The sequence below is a fragment of the Chiroxiphia lanceolata genome, chromosome 3 (assembly GCF_009829145.1).
Source record: "Chiroxiphia lanceolata isolate bChiLan1 chromosome 3, bChiLan1.pri, whole genome shotgun sequence".
Taxonomy (NCBI): Eukaryota; Metazoa; Chordata; class Aves; order Passeriformes; family Pipridae; genus Chiroxiphia; species Chiroxiphia lanceolata.
The window spans coordinates 71766249-71788757 of record NC_045639.1 but is presented as its reverse complement, the minus strand read 5'-3'; the positions used below and the strand labels follow the sequence as shown (position 1 = coordinate 71788757).

At 39.6% G+C, this 22509-nt stretch overlaps 1 protein-coding gene across 5 annotated transcripts in view; it reads right to left on the bottom strand.

The window, feature by feature from the left end:
- The window catches only part of ATG5 (autophagy related 5), a 72131-nt gene extending 55196 nt beyond the window's left edge, over positions 1–16935 (bottom strand). For 4 of the 5 annotated variants that reach the window (XR_004356027.1, XR_004356028.1, XM_032682882.1 and 1 more), the window contains exons 1-4: positions 16851–16930; positions 15986–16146; positions 11115–11242; positions 4712–4790 (exon numbers count right to left, since the gene is read on the bottom strand). Coding sequence is in view for 3 of the 5 variants with exons in the window: in XM_032682882.1 (XP_032538773.1) it covers positions 4712–4790; positions 11115–11242; positions 15986–16093 (315 nt within the window). In the remaining 2 variants the exon portion in view is untranslated. Of the gene's footprint in view, positions 1–4711; positions 4791–11114; positions 11243–15985; positions 16147–16850 lie in introns of all 5 variants that reach the window. The other variant, XM_032682879.1, reaches the window with a different exon arrangement.
- Between the last annotated feature and the right edge of the window lie 5574 nt (positions 16936–22509).

The following is a 22509-nucleotide window of genomic DNA, read 5'->3' as shown; positions in this document are numbered from 1 at the left end:
GCCACATTTTTATACTTTAATTCTCATCCTATTCCTCATCCAGAGGCCCTTTCCTCTTAATCCACTACAAATTAGCACTTAAAAAAGCTTTTGTGAGGGACTGTCAAAACCATTTTGGAAATATAAGTACATATAATGGGATATTTTTCAAAAGCCTTTACAACATATTTAACACGTCACAGTAGGAGCAATGTAACACTGCAAAAAACCCCATACCTTCACTCCTCCACATAAACCCAGGAAAAAAATAGTGAAAAATGCTTCAAAATAGAGGAACCCAAAATATGAAAAACCCACTACCAGTAGGCAATGTGAAAGGGAGCTGGGGATTGCCTTTCCTGAAGGAAATTCTGAGGACAACAGTGATAGTTCCCTCCTCATGAGGTTATTGAAAAGAGTTGGAAATTAAATAATTGAATTTTACATAGGGATTTCTCCTTATGAACCCAAACTCGGGAAACTGCGGATCAAAAGGATATTCTCCAAAAACAGGGTCATAAAGCAAAGAGAAGACTGTTACTCTTTTCCACTAAAGTTTACGTGGTTTGGTGTTGAAGTAGCAAAGGGAGCGCTGTTGTTACTTAGGACCGATGTATGTTAAGCTGACTAGAAACCTAAGGACAGAGGTAAATCTGGTTTCTCATATGAGAATGGCCAAGTATAAAGACATTAAACAGGACAGAACAATAAGGAAAGTTCTTCTAGGGCAGACCTCACTCCCATTTTATCCTATAAAGCTGAATGTCTCAGCATAATTGGGCCCAAGATTACTAGAAAAACATTACTGGGATTGTTATTTTCCAATTGACATCTGCATAAGCCTGTAAAATACTTTCAGAAGTTCACTTTACTTGCTCAAATAAAAAATGTAATGTCTGGTAACCAATCTACAAGAAACTAACAGACAGAAATAGCATACTTAAAAGATCAAAAAAGTTCTTTACATGCAAGAATTCAAAATGAGACACTGGCATCTTTCAAAAAAATAGAAGAAACCTAATATACCTAATGCCAAGAAATATAGGAACCTAGAAAATTACTTTTATAGTTAAAAGCTGACAGTTAAGCTAAGTTTATGAAAATAACAGTTTTGTTACAAGGACTGTTTTGCTACACAGATGTCTAAATATTGAACTGCAGGGTCTTATTTTGGACATTTCTCTCTTTCTACAAGTAGATATCTTCCTGGTGACTTTCTTCCAATGAATTTCAAATTGCAGGAAATCTCAGTCTCTGGGGGTGGGTTCCAGAAATCAGCTGGTCAGAGCTAGCTTAGCTAGTGTAAAGAATCTAGCCACAGGCGTAGAACTAGTTGTGGCATGATTAATTTTCCCAGTTTCTAAGGAGTAACACTGTAAAGGGCTCAAAAACACTCCTAGAAAGAATCTCAGTGCTGTCTACTCTTTTCTTTAGTAGGAAAGCAGTGACACATTTCTGTGCAGTACTGTAAGCAGAAGCTGAAAAACCTAAATATGAAAGTGATAACTTAGGAAAAAAAACCCTGCTGCGTCTAAAAGAAGCATATGAAACAGTTTCATCTACGTGAGACTATCAACAGAAAATACAGCATCCCCACTGATTTATAATTCAGGGCACAGAATAATAAGTTTTATGCTTATATACAGATAACGTGTGCTTGCATTTTTATTTTTTTCTAAATTCTCCTTGCCTTCTTTCTACTTGAGGAAACAGTGATCAATTGCTCCCTGAAGAAAGGGTCAATCGTAAACAAGCTGATAGACACCCCTGGCTCTACAACTAGGAGATTTGCAAACAGTTTTAAGAGATGACATAAGCAGCTTTAATTCAAGTACTCTTATTGGTTATGTCTTACTCCCTCCATGTTCTGTATCTTTGAAAGAAAAGTTACCAAGGGTTGACTGCAATTTTCTTCAAAATCTCAATGAGTACTGGTTTTTATTCTCACATACAAGCAGACGCAGCATGAACTGGTCGTAAAGAAATACGCATCATTTGTACAGACAGGAGCACTAAATGACCTCTCATATAAAACGGTTGAACAACCTCACAGGCAATTTCAACAGTCTGGTTTCACAACTTCATTCCACCCATATTTATCTATCAGTTCTAGTTAACAAAACATCTGTTTATACTGTGACAGTCTAGTTGCATTAGACTACATTTACAGAAAACAGGGCACGAAAAACCACAAGGAATGTACCCAGTGGCAGGGGGAGCATCCATGTATCTGTGTTTAGTTACCATCTGTGGTCTTTTCTTTCAAAATTTATACATTTATACTCCTAGCTTCCGCAATATCTCCTAGCAGTTCCACAATTTATCCATATGCTACATGGAAAAGTGCTTCCTCTTCACTCCACTCGACCCAATTTTCACCTAAAAAAACCAAGATGATGGCTGTTATGTAAGGACAGATGCAGTCTCTCCTCCTCTACATCAGGTCATGGGTGGAGAGACAGGCACCAGCAGATAAGGGCTTCAGCAGCAGGAGAAAATCAGCCTTTCCCCTGGCACACCCAGTTTCCTCTTCTCCAGTAGTACAGCTATTTCCAGAACAGTTCACCACTTATCTACTGCCCAAAATCTGGAGAGTTGGTTGCCACACTGAGAACATGAATAGTGCTCAGCATGCTGCAGAGCAACATGAGATGATTTTAACAGGAAGGGATAGTTTCCCTCCTCCTCTAAAGCCACACCTGGGTAAAAAAAGCAACTTCCCAGTCTATAGCCTCTCATGATTGTCAGACTGTATGCTGTTCAAGCTCATCCTTATGTAACTACTTAATGCAACTGTTTTTCAACTTTACAAGATATAAATGCATGTTATTTTATTGCATACTTGAAGAACAAAATAATAAACTGTTTCTTCAATGCAAAGACTAAGTGTGTTTATTATTTGGTCTGCATACATAACACAGGAGGACAATTACAAGCATCTGTCAACTTACAAACTTCTGCTGAACAGAAATAAACCTTTTTCATGTTTTGAACTTTAAACAAAGAAACCTGATAGGGGGAGTTTGACTTTTTTTTTAAAGCTGAAAAACACTCTTTACAGATGTTTGAGTTACCTGTTGTTGACTGCATGCTTTGGTAGAAGAAAGGATACAACCATGACAATAAAAGTTAAACCTCAGAAAAATTTAACACTGTTCAATTAAGCCAAATGAAAATTATGACTCTTTGAAGAACAACTACACAGAAATTAAAAGAATAATCTAGGCAGAAATCCCACAGCTAAACTATTCAGCTGTAAGAAATTGTAACACATGTAAACCTTGTCAATATTTTGACACATTTTGATATATTTCAGTTATGTTTTGACTTTAGGGATTAAGAGGGGGTTATTTAAATAAACTTTCAGATTACATCAAAATGGGAAGAGCAATTATGCAGGTGCTAACTCCAAGGTATTATATTACTAAAATACATCAGCTTTTAAAATAACACTGACTTAGCACTAAATTATTTCTGTTGATCTTTAACGTACACCTTTGAGAAAAACTTAAAGTAGCTGATCTTTTGGTAAGCAGCAATATAAGGACATTAAAATCAATTTACATTACTGGATGAAATTGAGAAGCTGTGGTGCTGCAACTTAATTCCCTAGACGCCTCTACTTTGCAATGGCAACATCCACACAATGCCACTGTTAACAGGCCAGAGCTCTCCGAACGTAACAATTGAATCATGATTTATGAAACTAGATGCCCTACATTTTCTTCAGAACACTCTGGAAGTTTCATTTATCAGACAGAAGTGCAGCAATTACAATGGTTTCAAAACCACCCCTAACTTCAGTTTAAAAATTCAAAATACACATAATAAGAATGTATGATTTTAGTGTACCCTTCCAAAAAGAATAAGACTACAGCTAAAAAAACTTTTCTAACACACCTTGAAGAGAATAATTGTTTGAATGAAAACGTTCAACACAACTACTTCCCAGTACATTCTTAATTTCACTCAAATCTCTCACACACTGAAGTCAAGCCTATTAACCTAGCACTTTCCTTCAGATTGTTTCTTTTACAAGGGAGAAATTAACATTTCAAAATTAAATATCCATGATTTTTAGTTGTGCTTTTGAATTCAAAACATACCTAGGATTATTGTCTCAATGCATTTCAGGGTATGCAAGAATCCTGCACCAAAGCTCGCCCTGCTCAAGTACCTTTCTGAACAAAGATCAGTAGTGCAATTAAATCATACCTAATGGTTTTACAATGTACAGTCAAAATACTGTCTCTCTTGTGACTAAGTTGCCACAAGAAGAAAGTAATTTCACTCAGTTCTCTAAAGGAGACCAACATAAGTACAGCAGCATTCCCTGACTTTAAGGTTTTCTACAGTACCTCATATCCATGCTCATATATGCCTAAAAGGCACTTCTCAATCTTCCCAATCTTCAGTCAACTCCAGATGATAGAATAAAAAACATTATGGAAAGTTCTCTTTAACCTACTTAATTACACTGACGCCGTCTCATAACTTATCGCGAAAAACAATTTTGGATTTTCAAAAAACAAGATAATTTTCTAAGGAAAGTCGTGAAAGCACACACAGTCTCATGGAAAACAACTGCAGATTTACAGAAAGCTTTATGCACTTCCTGAAGAATGAACATTCACTTATTTTATAAAATAATTACGAAACCTTTTCCTAGCTTCCAAACTTCATGCAATCTTATGCTCACTTACTCTTAACTAAGGGTGTATTTCAGTTTTACCTTGAAATGTACTGTGATGCTCCAAGGAAGGGCTGTATTTGATGCATGGAGATCAAACAGCAAACCAATTGGGTAATGCCTAAAAATGACGAGATATTAATTTAATATAGACACTGTGAATTTAATTCTACATATAACAGTTAACATACTTGCATTTACACACAAAAAAAAATTAGCTGTTTGAATCCCACACTTAGCATTATTCATTGCTTATTCAGAAAAATTATACAGGCAAGTATAAATGACCGACAGTTTCTGGCAGAATCGAGCCTGGAATTTACATGTTCTCCAAGCTGTAGCCACAAAACACTGCTACTTTTGCAACAGCATTACGTGGCCTACAGCTGCTCTGTGGAACCCTTCAAAACAGAACTTCTAGTTAAAAAGTGTAACAGTGGCAGGAATAGTTGGTCTGACAGAAAAGCCTACATGCTTTCAGATAGTTCAATGCCCTGGGTTTACACCACACAGTCCCTTAACATCCTCTCCCCCTCTCACATGCCTGATGTCATTGTAGAGAATAAACAGCAAAGTGAAAAAATGACACATCTGTAAAGGGCTGAAAGAGGATAGATCAATATGAACTCAATATTTTTACTATCAAATTAAAAAGAATGAAAAGGGAAGAAAAAAATAAATTGGAATTTTGTATTTCAGTGGTATTCTAGATTAAAGGAGCTACATAAAGAAGCTTGCTTCCTCCAAATATTCACTTCTGTTTTATAGCTTTCTCTCCTTTAAATTCATTGGAAGATACAGCCCCCAGAGGTGTAAGGAATAAATCTCACACACACAAAACTTCTACAGGCACTGGTTAAAAAGCTCTTCCTTCAGTTTTCTCACATGCAGACAAGGGCAAGATTTTTGATTTTTTTTTTTTCTTTTAGCATATCAAGCTCCATTCTGTTATCTTTCAAAAATCGTAACTAAAAGAGCCTTACTGGCTTTTCATCTCACAAAGAGATAAACACACACTTAAGTGTAAACTCAGTAGTTTCTCTGAATTGAATGGGACTGAGCACAGGTCGCAGAACCAAGCACATACGTAAGTTTTAAACTCTGGAGAGTAATAACCGAGAGCATTACTCTAAAAGCACCTGTGCCAAGCCAGTTTCCTGACCTGTTAAATTCTTACAAAGCAGTGCTTTAGCACCCTCTGCAGGTGAGTTACCCCAAAGCTAAGACAAATTCACCACAACAGCAAAATAAAAACCAAAAAACTACTACAATTCCTGAACTTACATGAGAACAAACAATAGAGCACATATCCAGATTTATCCTCATTCACTGCTAACGTTCAAGTTCTTATCACAAGACTTTTTACTACTAACTGCCAATCATGTCCCTTAATAGGGATTCAGCAAGAGTTCCATGAAAGAGTGTTTTTCAGACAAGTAACTCACAAAAGTCAGATTTCTTTTGATAATAAGATGAACACAAACTTTCACAAACATGAACAATTACTTCCAGTTACTTTCCATCTATACAATAGAATAGATAACTACAAAAACAAAACCAAACCCCACACCCACACAAAAATGCCTGCATCAGGTCTTGGTCTACCTCTGTATCTTCTACCCAGTACAGATTACATAATGAAGTTCATGTAATCAAGATGTTTTCAGTAAAATCCCTGTGCTTTGCACAGCTGATAGATGCCTGATCAAATGGTGCTTTGACCTTTTGTCTTCCACTGATTCAAGAATAGGAAGGGTCAGTCATCCACCCAGTTGGTACAAGAGAGACACACCTATGCATCCAGGGCTAGAATACAATCCACAGAAAGGGGACAAAAACTCCACTGAAGGCCATGTCCAAGTGCTCAAATAGGATGAAAACAAGCTAGAGGATGTCAGCCTCTAGCATCTGCTGAAGAAACCACTCCAGCACATCAGAATGGCATGTGGCTCAGGCACGGCTCCTGAGAAAGGATGCAGCTCTCCATGTCTCAAGCTGCCACAAGAGCTTGGGACCTTTCCTGAGGGTTGAGGCAAGCAGAGGAAATGTCCCTGCCTAGAGGAGGTGCTTGTTAGTGAAGGAGCTATGTCACCAAATTACAGAGCTGCAGGAGGTCAGTGGGCTGCAGACCATCAGGAAAAATAAAGAGATGGATGGTATCTTCACTGAGACCTTGCAGAGATGAGAGAACCTGGTGAGAAGGAGAGTTGGCAGTCATTGGAGTGGTCAACGGAGACTCAAAAGATGGGGAAGACCAGAGTCTTGTGACCTCTAGTATGGAGAAATACATTTGGTGCAGGTAGCTTGGTGCACAGCTGCAGTGCCAGCTGCAGGTTGAGCTCTGGGTGAAGGGAGCCCAAAGCAAAAGGTTGGGAACTGGCACCAACCCCTTGCATGACAAAGGGCATGGGGACCTGTGGCTGCAGCCAGGGGACAAGACACTTGGAGATGCAGCAGGAGTCAACAGCCCAGCAGGAAAACCCCAGACTATCACACACATACATCAAGAGGGTATAAAAGCCCAGGGTTTCCTTTGTTTGAGGTACCTCTTCAGAGGCACCCAGCTCAAACTGTTATTCTGTTGTTGGCACCACAATGAAACTATTTTCAGGATCCAGATGTCTGGGCCTGCTTTGGGAAGCCAAGGGTCAAGTCAGTAAGGAAACCTTGTCTGACTGTGCGCACGTGGGGTGCGTCACACAGGACACCCATCAGGTCCCTGGAGACGCCAGCTGCAAAGGGACCTCGGTCCCAGCTCAGGTGGTGCGAGTATGTGACTGCCACACCATCCTGGATGGAAAGACAGAAAAGTTTCCTTAACCTCTGGCAAGAGGGTAGGCTCCTTCTCCACCTGCTATCAGTGCCTCAGTGGCAGACAAGCAGCTGGAAGTTCTGAGGAAGTTGTCTGAACAGCACATCCACAGCAACAGGAAGCAGTGATAGTACTAGGAGACTATCCTACACAGGAGGGAGCTCTCCCCCATCTGCCAACCTCACTTGTTAACCTGCAGAGGTCTGCCGCTTGTTAAGAAGTTGCAGACTAGCAAAGTTTGTCCTGTGTTTGGATTATTAGTCCTTGCTGTTCACCCACATGGGCACAAATCTTAAGTGCTGCAAGGGAACTCCTGAGTGTACCAAAAGTGACTATACAGCTCTAAAGGCTAGGTGGCATCTCCACAATTCTGCCATAAAAGGACACTGGCTCAGAGGTGTGAGTAACTGGACTTGGCTTTTACATACACAGGACATTCTTTGGGGATAAAGGAATGCTGGGGAGAGATGGAATGCACCTAAGTGGGACACAAGTATCTTTGCCTTCAGGTTGGCCAGCCTGGTAAGGAGAGTTTTAGACCATAAACAACAGGAATGTGAATAAAAACCCACAGATAAACAGAAATTAATGGACACGCGTTGAAAGTAAGTGACGAAAAGTGACAGCTACAAGGGAGATGTCAAAGCAATAAAAGCAGGTAGAAGAGAGTCTACCACAATTGTGTCTACATAAGTGCACACAGCTTGGGAAACAAGCAGGAGAAACTAGAGTTCCACATGCAGCAACATAACTGTGATAGTGCTGGTCTGCCTGAGACAGAGTGAGACAGCTTGCACAACTGGAATACTGTTGTGAAAGGACTGACGTAAACTGCTCAGTAAAGACATGCAGGGCAGATGAGGACAGAGGGCTGTCATCCATGTGAGGGAGCAGCTTAGATGGATGAAACTTAATGGGACGGACAACAGGTTGGTTGAGTTCTTGTGGTTCAGGATCAGAGGAAGTACTAGTCAGGGCAACAGATCATGCAATCCAGGTAAGAAAATAGATAGAAGTCTTCTTTAAAAAACTCAAGAAGTTCTGCATCACAGACCTTGTTTCATGTTAATCTCTGACATCTAGACAGTGAGACACAAGTAGTCAAGATGGATGGACCAGACATGACCCACAGCTGAATCTGTTACTTATTAACAAGACAAAAGAGTTTTGGATATGATAATCAGTGGCAGCTTTAGCTGTAGTGACTGTGAAATGGCAGAGTTAAAAATCCTGGAGAAATGACAATAAGCAGAATACAGGCTTTGGACTTATTTTTGTCATTTCCTCCCGGTGCCCCTGCACAGTTCAGGCTCAGCAACATCAGATGCATCACTGGACAAAGCTTTCAGTCCTTCACCTGCAGCCAGAACTGAATCTACGCTGGAACCTTCCTCCCATTGCCAGAACTCATAAGCTTCCTGCTCTTACATGTCTTCAGAGACTGCTTTTAACCCAATAACTACAGATTTTGCCTGTATTTCCTTCAGTGTAATTGTAGGTTTAGGCTCCTGTAGCTGCAGGGTCTCTGAGATTTGATCTACTTCCTTTTGTAGTCACTAATGCTGCACAGTCTGGTAACCTCTCCCTGCAGCCCTTTACCCTGGTGACACAGAGCCTCCCCCCCCCAGTACACACACCTTCTGCAGGCAAAGAGACCATCTTCCCTGTCCCAACAATCTCAGTGGGAAACCCCAGGCCCCTGTAACTCCAGACCTGGAGAGCTTCCTCCTCCTTCAGGAACTTGGCCCATGTGCTGCAGCCCATGAAGTTGAAACTATGTTTCAGACTTCCACCAAAAATCTCACTGGAAAAGAGAAGAGCTGCAGCTGAACAGAGATACACTTCATCCCAACCAGGTATGAAACTGCACTGACTGTAAGCAACACGACCTCACAATAAAAAGCAAATAATTAAAATAAGCAAGATTATTAACAAGTTCTATTTGATTCTGAATGCAGAAGTCATAGCTAAAAATATTAAACATTAATGCTCACTATTCTTTCTCTACAAACTACTAGCTCAGTCTAATTCTCAGTTCTGGTATTTGGGTCTTCCCTGGAAGAACCTTCGGTTATATACGGAATTACCATTCTCCTAAAATAATGGTTTGCAGATAGCATTTTCCTTAGAAATGCAATTCCACTGAAATCAACACTGCTCCTGGCAGAATACGCTGAGCTTTTCTCAAAGATCAGAGCCTTAATTAGCAGATCATCATTACACTATTCATTTCCATCTCAATGTTCAATGAGTTTACTAACTCATCACTTAATTTTAGAATTATAATTTATATTTTACTCTTTATTCTACAATTTTTTTTAAATTCTAGTTTAATCATCATGGTATTTGAAAACTTATAGAAAATACAGTTGTATTTTTGATTGATGTAAAAAGCCTCTCTTTCATTTCTTGTTACAATTTCAGTGAAAGCTTACAGTTTCCTCCCATTTTCTATCTGAGATTATGAACAAACCAGGAAAAGCTTGGTACCTTGCTGTTTATTTAGACAGTATCCACAACTCAAAGTCACTGTGGTACACGAGAAATTCTTGTTAAATCCTAGATAATTTAAATAGATGTCTAAAACTGGTTTTGCCAGACAGTTATGAAAAAGGTAAAAAAGGCAGGTTTTATACTCTTTTCTATTTACATATTTTCAAGGCACTAAGGTTGGTCTCAAAGAAACAAAAGACTACAAGAGATCTACTATATCACCAAGTCTACAGGGACTCAACGATGTAATGCTTGTCATAAGACACTCTAGGTTCAAGAAGATAAAAAACATCACTGGTAGTTTTCTTTCCTGTTATGATACAGGAAATAAAAAGAGATAAAAATCTCTTCAGCATTCAAAATACTAAATACCTTCTGGAGAGCTGATGATATCTACATAGAGATAGCAAACACTGCAGTTCTTAAAGTATTTTCTTTAAAACTCTTTCCCAGCAGAGGAAGAAACAATATCTGATGAACAGTGTTTACCAAATTAATTAAATGAAACAATGTCAGTCTGATTCTCTAACCTCTCCCCCCCAAAAAAACCATAACCCCAAAACCCCAAAAGAAGATAGTTTTAATAGACTATATGACAGAACAAAAATAAAGTTGAACTAATTGAATTCAACAAAAGCTTGCAGATCAGTATTAGACTGTTTTACAGTGCAAACACATATCACACCAGTGAAAACTGTTACATGTTTTATTATCTTTAAGCACGTAACCTATTTGTATTCAGATTCCAGAAATAAACTACTTCCTATCTGTGTCATTAGGCATATTTTAAGAAGGTGGAATAAGCTAAAGCAAGACTTATTTGGTGATTCTCCTGCAAGAAACAGCAAAGCCAAAACCACAGGCATTTCATGTTACACTAACAACTAGAACAAAAATGGTAAGCACAGAACAACCTCTGCCTTGAACATATTGTTTTTTATTCTGCCAGTATTTTTACTATATGTATAAAATTAAATCTTCTTTTGTTTTTCCCAAACAACATGCTTTTCTTACCCTCCTTCTCTTTTGCCATCTTTGAAACCCAAGGGAGTGATTAGTTCAGAAGTACTGATACTGTGCTGAACCTGGGAACTTATTACATGACAAACTGCATAAAGGTACAAAGTTAAATAAACTCACCATTTCAGTGGTGTACCTTCATATTCAAACCATATTTCACTAACTTCCTCTTGTCTCATAACTTTCTGAAAGTGTTTCTTCACTTTGTCTGTTACCAATGTCAAGTAGCTTATCCTTGGCAAAAGCAACTGAAAAAAAATTATAGAAGCTTTGAGTATATATAAAATATACTAAATTAATAAAAATCTGTAACAAATAGGCATTTTCATAACAAAAATTCAGTCAGCATTCTCTTTTTCCCTTTTTCAAGGTAAAATGTCCTTTAGACATTTAAACATCTTTAGTTTACTTATTAATGGTCAATGAAAGGCTATAAAATTATGTACTCAGAAGATGAAGAATATCAGTATCCAACATACTAACACAAAAAATTGTAAAAAAATTAATAGCAAAAAATAGTATAAAATTAAGTTCTTGATTCTTTCAATGGGGTGGGAGGGAGAACAGTGGAATTCAATTTCCACTTTTCTGTATTTAAGCAGGCTAAATAATGAAGTCTTAAACCTTTTTCATACGAACACATAAGAAGAGATTCTAACTTCTTACTGTATAGAATGAGCCACTGTGTATCTGCTATTACTTCAAAATGGAAATTCAAATACAAGGAAGAAAAAAAAGATTGAAAACTAGCTGCTTAAGGGTTTGATTTTCAAGTGTTTTATACTTCCAATAGCTGGCAATTTCCATTTTTCTTTGCACTGGGTTTGCCAATTTGACATATTAGTCAAGGCTACTATGATTCTTCCACTATTTAACCTTCGCCCTGCAACTAAAATCAGAAAGAAAACTGTAAATATTTTATCAGTTGAAACAAGACACCTTCTTACAGCATTCTCATATACTATCTTTTTTTCTCAAGTGTACCATTATACACTATTCAAATCAGAATGCTGTGCTATTTTTATTTGCAACCTCCTCCCCTCTGTTTTTTAAAAATCTCGTGCCTAATAAGAGTAGTTAAGCAGACTGCATCAATCAGTGCTCTAACTGACGACTGTGTGGTACATTTACTTTAGATAAATCAGTCTGTAAGCATTAACAAACAATGCATTTCTGTGTCCCAATGAGAAAAGATTAACCTCCCTGTAAAATCACCATTAGCTTTAGAACAGACATTTTAAATTAATAGTATTCATCCTGTAAAGTTTTGATTCATAATTATTAATAAAAATAGATAGACCTAAGGAACACGTAAATTATATCTTGCATATTTAGAGAAACATTTGTTTTCCAGTGTTCCTCATAACCAGTGTTGCTTCCTAAAGTATTTTCTTTATAGTATATGAATAATGCTAGACCTAAGTGAACATCTGTGGTACACACATCCCAAACCATATAAGGATATATTTGTCTGATGGAAAATTTGATCTCTGCTGCAACATTGTTCCAGAATTTCTCCAACAGTTAGACCACATTTTAATATATAAATTAGATAATATTTTGGCCATGATATCATAATTTATAAATATCAGATTCATAAAGAAGTATGGAGAGTAAATCAAATTCTTATAAGAAGAGAACTGATTGTTTTTTTCAGATAATGTTACATTAGGTTACATCTGTGATACACCTAAATTTTACTATTATATAAAACTACATAAGATGAAGCCTCACCACCATCACAGTCATCATGTCAGTTAACACTCAATCTTCTACGTAGTAGAAGGTTTTCTTTATCCGGCTTTGCTTTTAATATCATCATCATATTGTTTCTCCCTTGTTTCATAGGAGTCTAATTCAGCAAGGTAATCAAAACACAGACTTCATTTTTAAAAGGTAAATAAACTCAATAAATTCAACGGAGTCATGTACACACTCAAGTGAGAATTGTTTGGTACTTCAATGACTTGAACAACAATATAATCTTATCTTTTATTAACCTATTCCACATATCCACTGATTGTTCTTGAGAGAATAAAGTCCAGGCTATCCCAATCATATTTTTGGTAATAATTTTGTATTATTTCTGTGTGATATTTACAATTAAATTAATGCTGGTGTATTCTGATGAGACTTATTTGGACTGTTACAAAAGCCAATTTTCAGCATGCTGCATGTGGCACAGCCATGCTGGAATAGATAAATATATTAAAGCATTATTTATTGCAACAGTGTTTGACATAACCATTTAAACTGTAAAACTTCTTCTGTAAAATATTTTACTTCAGTTTGTAGTGTGAAAGAACAATGCAGCTTTGATTTCAACACAATTAGAGATCACAGACAATAACCATTCAGTATTTAGCTGAATTTAACAGATTGTGGCCAGCACTCCCCAAAGGCCTCTCTGAAGTATAAAACCCAACAGTTGATCAGATTAATGTGGACTGAGCACTTGTAGAACCCACTGAACTCTTTTTTTGATCTCCCCACCTCTTTTACCTTCTTACAGTCTTCCCCTTCCATGGGAAAAATGGAAGGATCCTATTCTATCACTTTTCTAGCTTTAATTATCTTAGAGATTTACAAGTGTACTAAATCTGTTGAGATCTTTAAAAGCATAGTTTAAAAACATGTTCATTTTGTTACCTTTTAATATCCCCTCTCCACCAGCAGAAAGATAACAAATAAGATTAGAAGTTCTCCTCATTAAATTAAAAAACCAAAAGTAAATCTCCAAATACATTAGCAGGCAGAATAAATCCTAGTAGGCTAGAACATGCCATCCCTAAAATTACACAAACGGCAACACCACCTTCCTTTTGCATATTGTATATTGCTACAGTATTTAGTATGTTTTCTTATGAACCGGGAGGTTAAGTGAAATACAAAGAACTCCTAATGCCTGCATAAATGTTTGCTCTTTGGTGTAAAAAGAGCACCTCTCCAGATATCTCCACAGGTTTTATTGTAAAGCAAAACAGTATTTTACGTGCAAAACCCCGTAAAACAGAAAAAACACAGATTTAACAGGAACTGGACTGGTCTGATCACCAAAGTGTCCAGGAAGATAAAACAAAGCATTCTGTGGCCCTGTTAAAGACTAGACCCTTCAGCAGAACATAATTTTAAGACTGTCTTCTGCTGTAATTTTATTCCTTATACACTGGACAATTCTCAGCCAATGAGTGCTCTGCTTCCTGTATACATTTTCTTTCTAACTGTTGTTTGCACAAAGAGGCAAACAGTATATAATTTTAAAATAAAATTCATAACAACTTTAGGACAAGGGAAAAATCAGATAGATCAGCAATAAAAAGTAGTTCAACCTAACTATTCCTAAATACACTTCCACTCAAAACAAGCATCCGTAGGAAACACTCCAAAGAAAATCAAAATATCCATTTCCATTGTAACTCTGCAGAAACCTACCTGATTTGACTATAGCAACAGGACAGTGTTTCACCAGAGCTGCCTAGTCTTTATGTGATTACTCTTACCAAAAGATAGACAAGTTAATTTAAAATTACTTCTCCAACCCCCATGCGGTGTCATAAGGTGATGCATATATGCATCACTCCTTGGTCCTTTCAAGAAGCAAAGCTATACTATTATCTCCAACATGACCTGAAAAATGAAGAAACTAAAATTTTAGAATTGTCATGTGTGAATAATCATATTTTGCAGAAATAAAGAATTAAGCATTGAGAATTTCTGTGTACAGTTTAAGCCGAGTAAATAAAAGAAACCCTACCAGCTTAAAACTATCTCCTTGGCCTAGAAAGATGGCCACACCATGAAGATAATGTGGTTTCAGAGTTTCCATGCTAATGTTAAACAGATTGAGATTGCACATCTCTATATTTAAACTCATACCTTTCAAGTAGCTCCTACACAATGCAGGCACATATATTTTAACTCACATATATATAATTTAAAGTATGAGACTTCTAGGTAGCTCAGAAGTAAAGTAGCTAGTTATGATGTTGTAGTGGTTTATCTTTTACCAGTGGTAAAACTAAAATATAGAAAGATAAGCACTATTATCATGGAACAAAAAGCAATTATGGTTTATTACATTTCAAACCCCCATTAAATACAGATTTCTGACTCAGTAAATCAGAAACTGATGACAGACAGATGCTATTGAACACAGGAAAAAAGTTCTACTTGTGTATAATGGGATATTACAAGACTTAAGAAATTCAGAATCACATAAAAACTAGTAATTCAGGATATTCCTTCCATGCACTTGTTACATTTCAAATTTAAGTTTCACTGAATCAGCTAACATTCTCTATGAATCAAAAGTCTATGAGGTGCTGAAAGAATGAAAACTGATGAGTACAGTATAAATAAATACCACGTGACTACAGTAGGCACTTCCAGTTTACAACTCAAATATATCCATCATCCTCATTTTTATCATCAGCTAGCAATCCAGTTCAGGCACTGTTCTGTTAAATCATTCTACTTGCTTTTCTTACTGTTGAGGTAGATCTCTCATGGCTGCTGGCATTTAAAGCAAAGAAAATAAGCAGAAGTCATCCATGAGCAGAAATACCGGAGCCAGTGGTCATTATGAGTTTGTGTTACACAGGTGACCGATCTTAGTGTTTAGGATTTCATAAAACTCTGATTGAGTATTTTCATATTAAGATAACATAAAAGTTCTCTCCCTTCTGGTCACCATCCAAGAACACACAAACTCATGTAGAGCCTCCTTCTTTTACCTTCACTTGACTTTTTCATAATTTTTTAAAAAGATCTTAATGACCTGTGGTAAGTTTCCCTCATTAGTGAAACAAGATTGAAGTTTTCAATCTGCTGTGAAGAGAAACAAACCACACAGCATGGTTATATGTTTACTTTCAGAAGGTACCAGGAACAGGAAGAAAAACATTGTGTTTTTTAATAACACACAATGAGAATGAAGGAAACAAACATAACCATGGCATTGGACTATTTGTGACTACCTTTGTCATACTCACATAGTAAGGTTCAGCTTCCCTCTCAGTTATCTCATCCTGATACAAAGTGAAACAGGTCGGTATTCGCCCAAACCACACATCTCTAAGTACATCTTTGTCATCTGTCATTCTTCCAATGGACAGTGAAGCACATGTAGACCAGTTTGTTTCTTCAGCTAAAACTGTAACCCATTTCCCCCCCCCCAAAAAAAAACAAGTCAGCACGACCGTGAACAAAAAACAATCTTGTTAAAGGCTCCTCCATAACTACGCTCCTGCAGACGCGATCAACGCTGTCACCGGGGCATTAAACGCATCACTTGGTACAAAGAACGGGATGAATTAAGTTCCCAACTACAAACACATGGTGGATAAGGAGTAAATTAGCATTTCCTAAGGCTGCATCACACCCCAGCTGCAGAGCCAAAGGGACCTTTCCCGTCACCGCCCCGTGGTGACCCCGTAGCTCCCGCACCCGCCGAGGCCCCGGTGCCCCGGGCAGGCGGCAGAGCCCGTCTCCGCAGACAAGGCGGGAACACCGACACGAGCCCGGCCTCCCGCCGCCGGGGCCGGGACTGGGACCGGCCCGGGGGTCACCGAGGCCGCAAGACGGGCCCTAGCATCGCCCAGCGCCGCCCGAGCCCCGGGGCCGCCTCGACAGCAACTCGGGGGACGGTCCGGCCGGGCCCCGCAGGGTCTGTCGGTCTGTCTGTCCGCCTGCCTCCCTCCCTCCCTGCCGGCGGCCGCCCGAGGTGAATCAGCGGAGCTCCCGCCGTGCGTGAGCGCCACGGCGACAGCGCCGGGCGTGCTGTCCCCCGGCAGCCGCAGGGCCCAGGGGCGGTCGCGGGCGAGGCCGGGGGGCGCCGTGCGTGGGCGCGGCCGTTACCTCTGTCGCGACCGGCGACACCCGCTGGCCCGCGCGCGGGGCAGGAACCGATCTGCTGCCACGCCCCCGCCGCGGCCACACCCCCACGCGCACGCGCCGCCCGCCGCGCGGCTTCCGCCCGGCTCGCGGCCCCGCCCCCGCCAGCGCCAGAAGCCGGAAGCGACGGGGTGGGGAGGGAGGGTCCGGCGGGAAGGTACGTCCCGGAGTCCGTGCTGGAGTCGGTCCTGGAGTCGGTCCTGGAGTCGGTCTCCCGCTGCCCCGAGTGTGCTGGTGATGCTGCAGCGGCAGCGCCGAAGACAGGAGGTCTCCGGGCTGCAGCTGTGCCCGTCCCGCTCCTGAGGCGGCGGCGACGGGGTCGCTCAGTCAATAAGCCGCGCGTCTGAGGATTTTGAGCACTTGATCTCTCTGCTCTCTCTTACCCAATTGTTATCTTCTCCTGTTTCTCCAGGGAAGTGGTCACAGCACCAAGCCTGACAGAGTTTATGAAGCGTTTGGACAAGGCCCTCAGGCGCAGGTTGTGATCCTTGAGGCTGTGCTGTGCAGGGCCAGGAGCTGGACTCCACGATCCTTGTGGGTCCCTTCCAACTCGGGATATTGTGTTATTCTTTGTGTAGTAGATCTTATCCACCCTGATAGATGGAGCAAGTCCAGGGGAGGGCCACGAAGTTCATAAGAGGACTGGAGCACCTCCCCTATGAAGACAGGCTGAGAAAGTTGGGGCTGTTCAGCCTGGAGAAGAGAAGGTTGTGTGGAGACCCCATAGCAACCTTCCAGTATCTGAAGGAAGCCTGCAGGGAAGCCGGAGAGGGACTCTTCAGGAGCAACTTTAGTGATAGGACAAGGAGTAATGGGTACAAACTGGAAGAGGGGAAATTTAGGTTAGATATTAGAAAGAAATGCTTTACTGCGAGGATGGTGAGACATTGGAACAGGTTGCCCAGGGAGCTTGTGGATGCCCTAACCCTGGAGGTGTTCAAGGCCAGGTTGGATAAGGCCTTGACCAACCTGGTCCAGTGAGGTGGCAGGGAGGTTGGGACTAGATGATCTTTAAGGTCCTTTCCAACCCTTAATGTTCTGTGATTCTGTGATTTTATAGCACAGTCACAGGAGGATGAGGAGTACCTGCTGCCACCGGTGACATCTGTTACATACCAAAGCATCATTCTGGAATTGTTTTTATTGCCACAGTAGGGCCAAGTTCACAGTGAATTCCACCTCTGCATTTTAAAGGATATCTCCCACAATTCTGTCACTCAGCAAATCCCCATCTCCATGTCCTACAGCTGTAGGAGTGCACAGGAAGGACAGAACTTTTCAGGTGGGAGGGAACATTGTAAATCCAAGGAAGATATGGATCCTAGTGTGCCACACACTAGCAGTAGTCGAAGCTGGGCTGTTCCGTGGCAAAACGCACAACTGCAGCAATAGTTATTACAGCGGGCGTTTGGCCCGCTTGGAGGAGAGCCGATACACTCTGGGTTTACCTGGTAGGGTGGCACACGCTGCAGTTTCAATAATGCTGTGTTCTGGCCATGCCGCCTTGTGGCCACCAGATGTCACGCAGTGGCCACTGCTGCTGAAGGAGTGTTAAGGAATTCGGAAACTGACTGCAGTTATTACTGACTTTTCGTGGGGTTCACATAAAGACTCGCATTTTATTGAATTTGTGCGTTGCTGACCCAACAGTATGACTTGTGTAACTCTAGTATTTTTTTCAGTAATCTGAAAGATCAGAAAAGTCTGAAGAGCTTGGGGGTTTTTTCCCTCAGTTTAAATAAATTTGTCATGATGACCTATTTTTTATAAAACATAATATTCTGAACATGAGCCCTAATATAAAATGATCCTTTTTTTTTTAATGCTCTGTAAGCAAAAAGTTAAGGTGTGGCAGTTTTGTTCCTGGGGACATACACAGTGAAGTTTTCCTTACCTTTTCTCCGAGGGTTTTGTGACGTTAATTAAAGAAGCAGGTAAACTGCTGTAAACAGGGAGTAAATGTAATATTAGGTATGATCTACCCAAAGCACAGGGAAAGAAGACACACAGCACATGTGACACTGCAAGGGCTTTAGGCTCTGAAGGGGCCAGTTCCCTTACGCTCCTAAATATAAGCAACCGACACTCACCTTGGGCACATGTATTGGGCATGATAGTGGAAGGGGAGAGGCTCCTCCAGAAGTATTGCCTGTGCACTCACCACAGTTTTAACTAGTGTGGATGGTGTGGAAACGACTGGAATGGCAGGAGACCTGCACAGAGCTGATCCCACAATTATAGAGGCATCCAGCCCACAAGCACTGCACACTGCTAGAGGCTTCTCATGTGTTTCTGCAAGGAATCCCCTGATGCTGTCACAGCTCTGCTGAAACCTGTCACATGAGGATGCATTGACCAGTAGGAGCTGCTGTGGGATGCCAGCACCACTGGAAGAAAACGAAAAACCCAAACCAAAACCCAACATTTTTACAAAGATTTTTTCCCGGTTACAGGATTTACAAACTTTCAGAAAGCTTTGCACATATGGATTTCCCTACAGGAAACCAAGGAGAACCACAGGTTTCCTCCTATGAGTTCCTCAGAGTTCTATAGAAAAGGGTTGTTTCGGTAGGGTTTGTAGGCTGAAGGGTTTGACTGATCGTTGTTGCAGCATCACAAAGATAATGCCAGCTCATTTTTTCTCACAGGCAGGAAGGAGTCTGCCACCCCTGCTATTATCAGTAGTACTGTTAGTGTGACTGTACTGAGAATGTGTGTGACCCCTTCTTGACACTGCCTGTGTTCACTTCCTAAGGTCTGTAGCTCTTGAAGCATGGCACTGGCTAGCTAGACTGTGCAATCAGCATTCTCTTGATTACTAATGACAACTACGAAACAGACGAAACACATATTTTTGCATTATTCTCTCATGTATAGTATAAGGAACATAAGCATCTGACTCAGGCATATGGATTCCACTTCATAGGCTGAAAATTAAACACCATTAAGTGTTCAAGTCTTTTGCTGGATCTAGATACAGGACACCAAGTAGAGAATAAAACACAGTTAAGTTATAAAGTGAAATAACTTGCTATGTAGAGTATCTTCCTATTTAAACATCCTAGCAAACTCCTGATGTAGTTACCAGACACAGATGCAGCAAGATACATTGTAAAAATCCGTTTGAGATTATAAAGACAATAGTTCAATAGGCAAATGAGGCTCTGCTACTGAGACAAAGTTGGTTGTAGGTAAACACACAAAATATAATGTGACTACCGAACAAATAAACCTAGTGAATGCCAACTTAGCTATTATGACTACAAATAATGAATCCAAATCCAAACATTAAAAGTAATTGCTAGGATATAATGTCAAAATAGATATAATAAAAAAGGAGTTACCTCCTTTGGCATATTGTTTTCCACATTGTTCTCTAATCCTTTAAGTTGCACCATCACTTGGCAGGATGGACCAGTCTAAATTGGAAGGGGAGCTCAACAAACATCTTTCCAATTCCAAAGATCCTCAAACAGTATTTCCCCATTTTAAACGTCATCATCAGACAACACAGTTAGTCATTGCCTAATGGCACCTGAATGAAAACACCTGTTATTGAGTACATATGCAATCTAAAGACGCTTGTAACGAACAAGATTATAATTAAAGATGCACTAATTCTAACAGAAATCAGAGAAATGCAACAGATGGTTTACATATTTGTGGGCAGTTATGTTTTGGTGTAATGATAGTGCAGATGAAGATTTGTAAACAGAATCAGTGTACAATTTAGGTTGGAAGGGACCCCTGGACTCCTTTCCTGAACCCTAGGCCAACACCCCTTCTCAAAGCAAGAGTAGCTACAAAGTCAGAACATGTTGGTAAAGGCAAATCATGCCAACATTTGGTTGCTGAAAAGTTACCTGAGATATGACATAGTGTCTTCCTCTGTATTTTGCTAGAACTGGGATAACATATTCATTGCTTTGATCGCATGGAATGAATTTAATGCTGCTTTCATAGAAAGCCACCTACATGTGTCACCTACACATACCACAAAATAAGGATACTTTTTAAGTATATAATGTATATACTTACTCATGTAAGTTATACGTACACATAAGAAAGAACCCTGGCTCCTCTTTGTGTAAAACCTTGACTCCACTACATCATTGGCAAAACACACAGATATGTGAAACTTAACTCATTCCAGCGTTGTTTTACTAGAAACTGATCAGCAATCACTACTGATGTTTTCCCTTCACTTCCCTAACAGTTTTCAATAGAAGGCAAAATGTATTTTGCTTTAATTTCCTAGCTATTGTCTTTTGAGTGTGTAAACAAAACCAGATTGTGAGAATCATTAATGTACACCTTTTAACATGCAGCAGTGAGTAAGAGTCAAATGAAACTCATAAGGCTGCTATTTATATCTAGCTAAATAGTTCAGTGTTGCGTACTCCCAGTGAAGAATTAATTTGATTAATTACATGAGAAGCTGATTCATTCATCTGAGAACTTCCTGTAAATATTACAAGATTCAAATACCATGTCTGATGGCACTTAATGTTTTCCAGATGCACTTCTAATTTATAAGTTTGTGGAAGTAAAAAAATCACTCTTATCTGGATATAATTTTTCTTTTGTGCTCTCTTCATCTATTAATATTTGTCTTCTGTAACAGCAAATATATTTGGAAATATCCTAGGCTGTTTTTAAACTCTTTCTTTTCTAAATAAGTGAGGTGTGCTGACAACTGTCTTAGTTTTCCCTCACAGTCTGGGTTGGAAGGGGACCTTGAAGATCATCTAGTTCCAATCGTCATTTCCTCTTTTAGTTCTAACTTAAAATTTCTAAGTCATATTTCAGACTATCAAAAAAATCTTTTATTGCTATAACAAGTGACTGGACATAGAAATCCTAGTTGTAGATCTGCTGCTTATTACTTACCTTGAACAAAATGTCTTGATTTTGCTACTTTGTCGTAGACTCATTAAGACATCTTGGTCTGAGTGAGGAGGAGGGGAAATACCATTTTTTAAAATTTCACATGTACATATGGAGATTTCTTAAGAACATAAACCAGACCATAAGCTTTCTTTTTTAATATACTGACAATGCCAACAACCGATTGTTCACTTAGGTACAGTTTTACTCCTCTGCATATTAATACTAAGTAATACTTATTCCGTCAGGTATTATCCAAGAAGAGTGTCTGGAGTTCAAAAGATAGTAGGATGATGATTCCTGATGCTTCTGTTTTTTCTGTTGGGAATACTGACAGAAAAGTTAATGACTTTGTCAGTACTATCTCAGTATTGGCTCCACCTATGTTTGATACACAAATTTAGCCATTTATGACCAAGGATCACCATTAACTTAATGGTGAATCATAGCACAGCCAGAAAGTAAAACAAAAGCAGAAGGAAGATAATACAACAATCTTGTGGTCTTTGGCTATTGGTACAGCCCTGACGTTGTTTATCTTTAGGCAAGAATATAGTTCACCATTAATCTGAACTATTAATACCATCGAAATGTCAGCTCTGAGACATGAGCAGTCCAGTCCTCAGTACAAGAAGACACTAAGCACCCGTGTGTCACCTGGCACTTGGGAACTCCCAGAACTGAAACCAGAATTAACTGCTGTTTGTCCACAAGTCATCTTTTATACCTTGGTAAG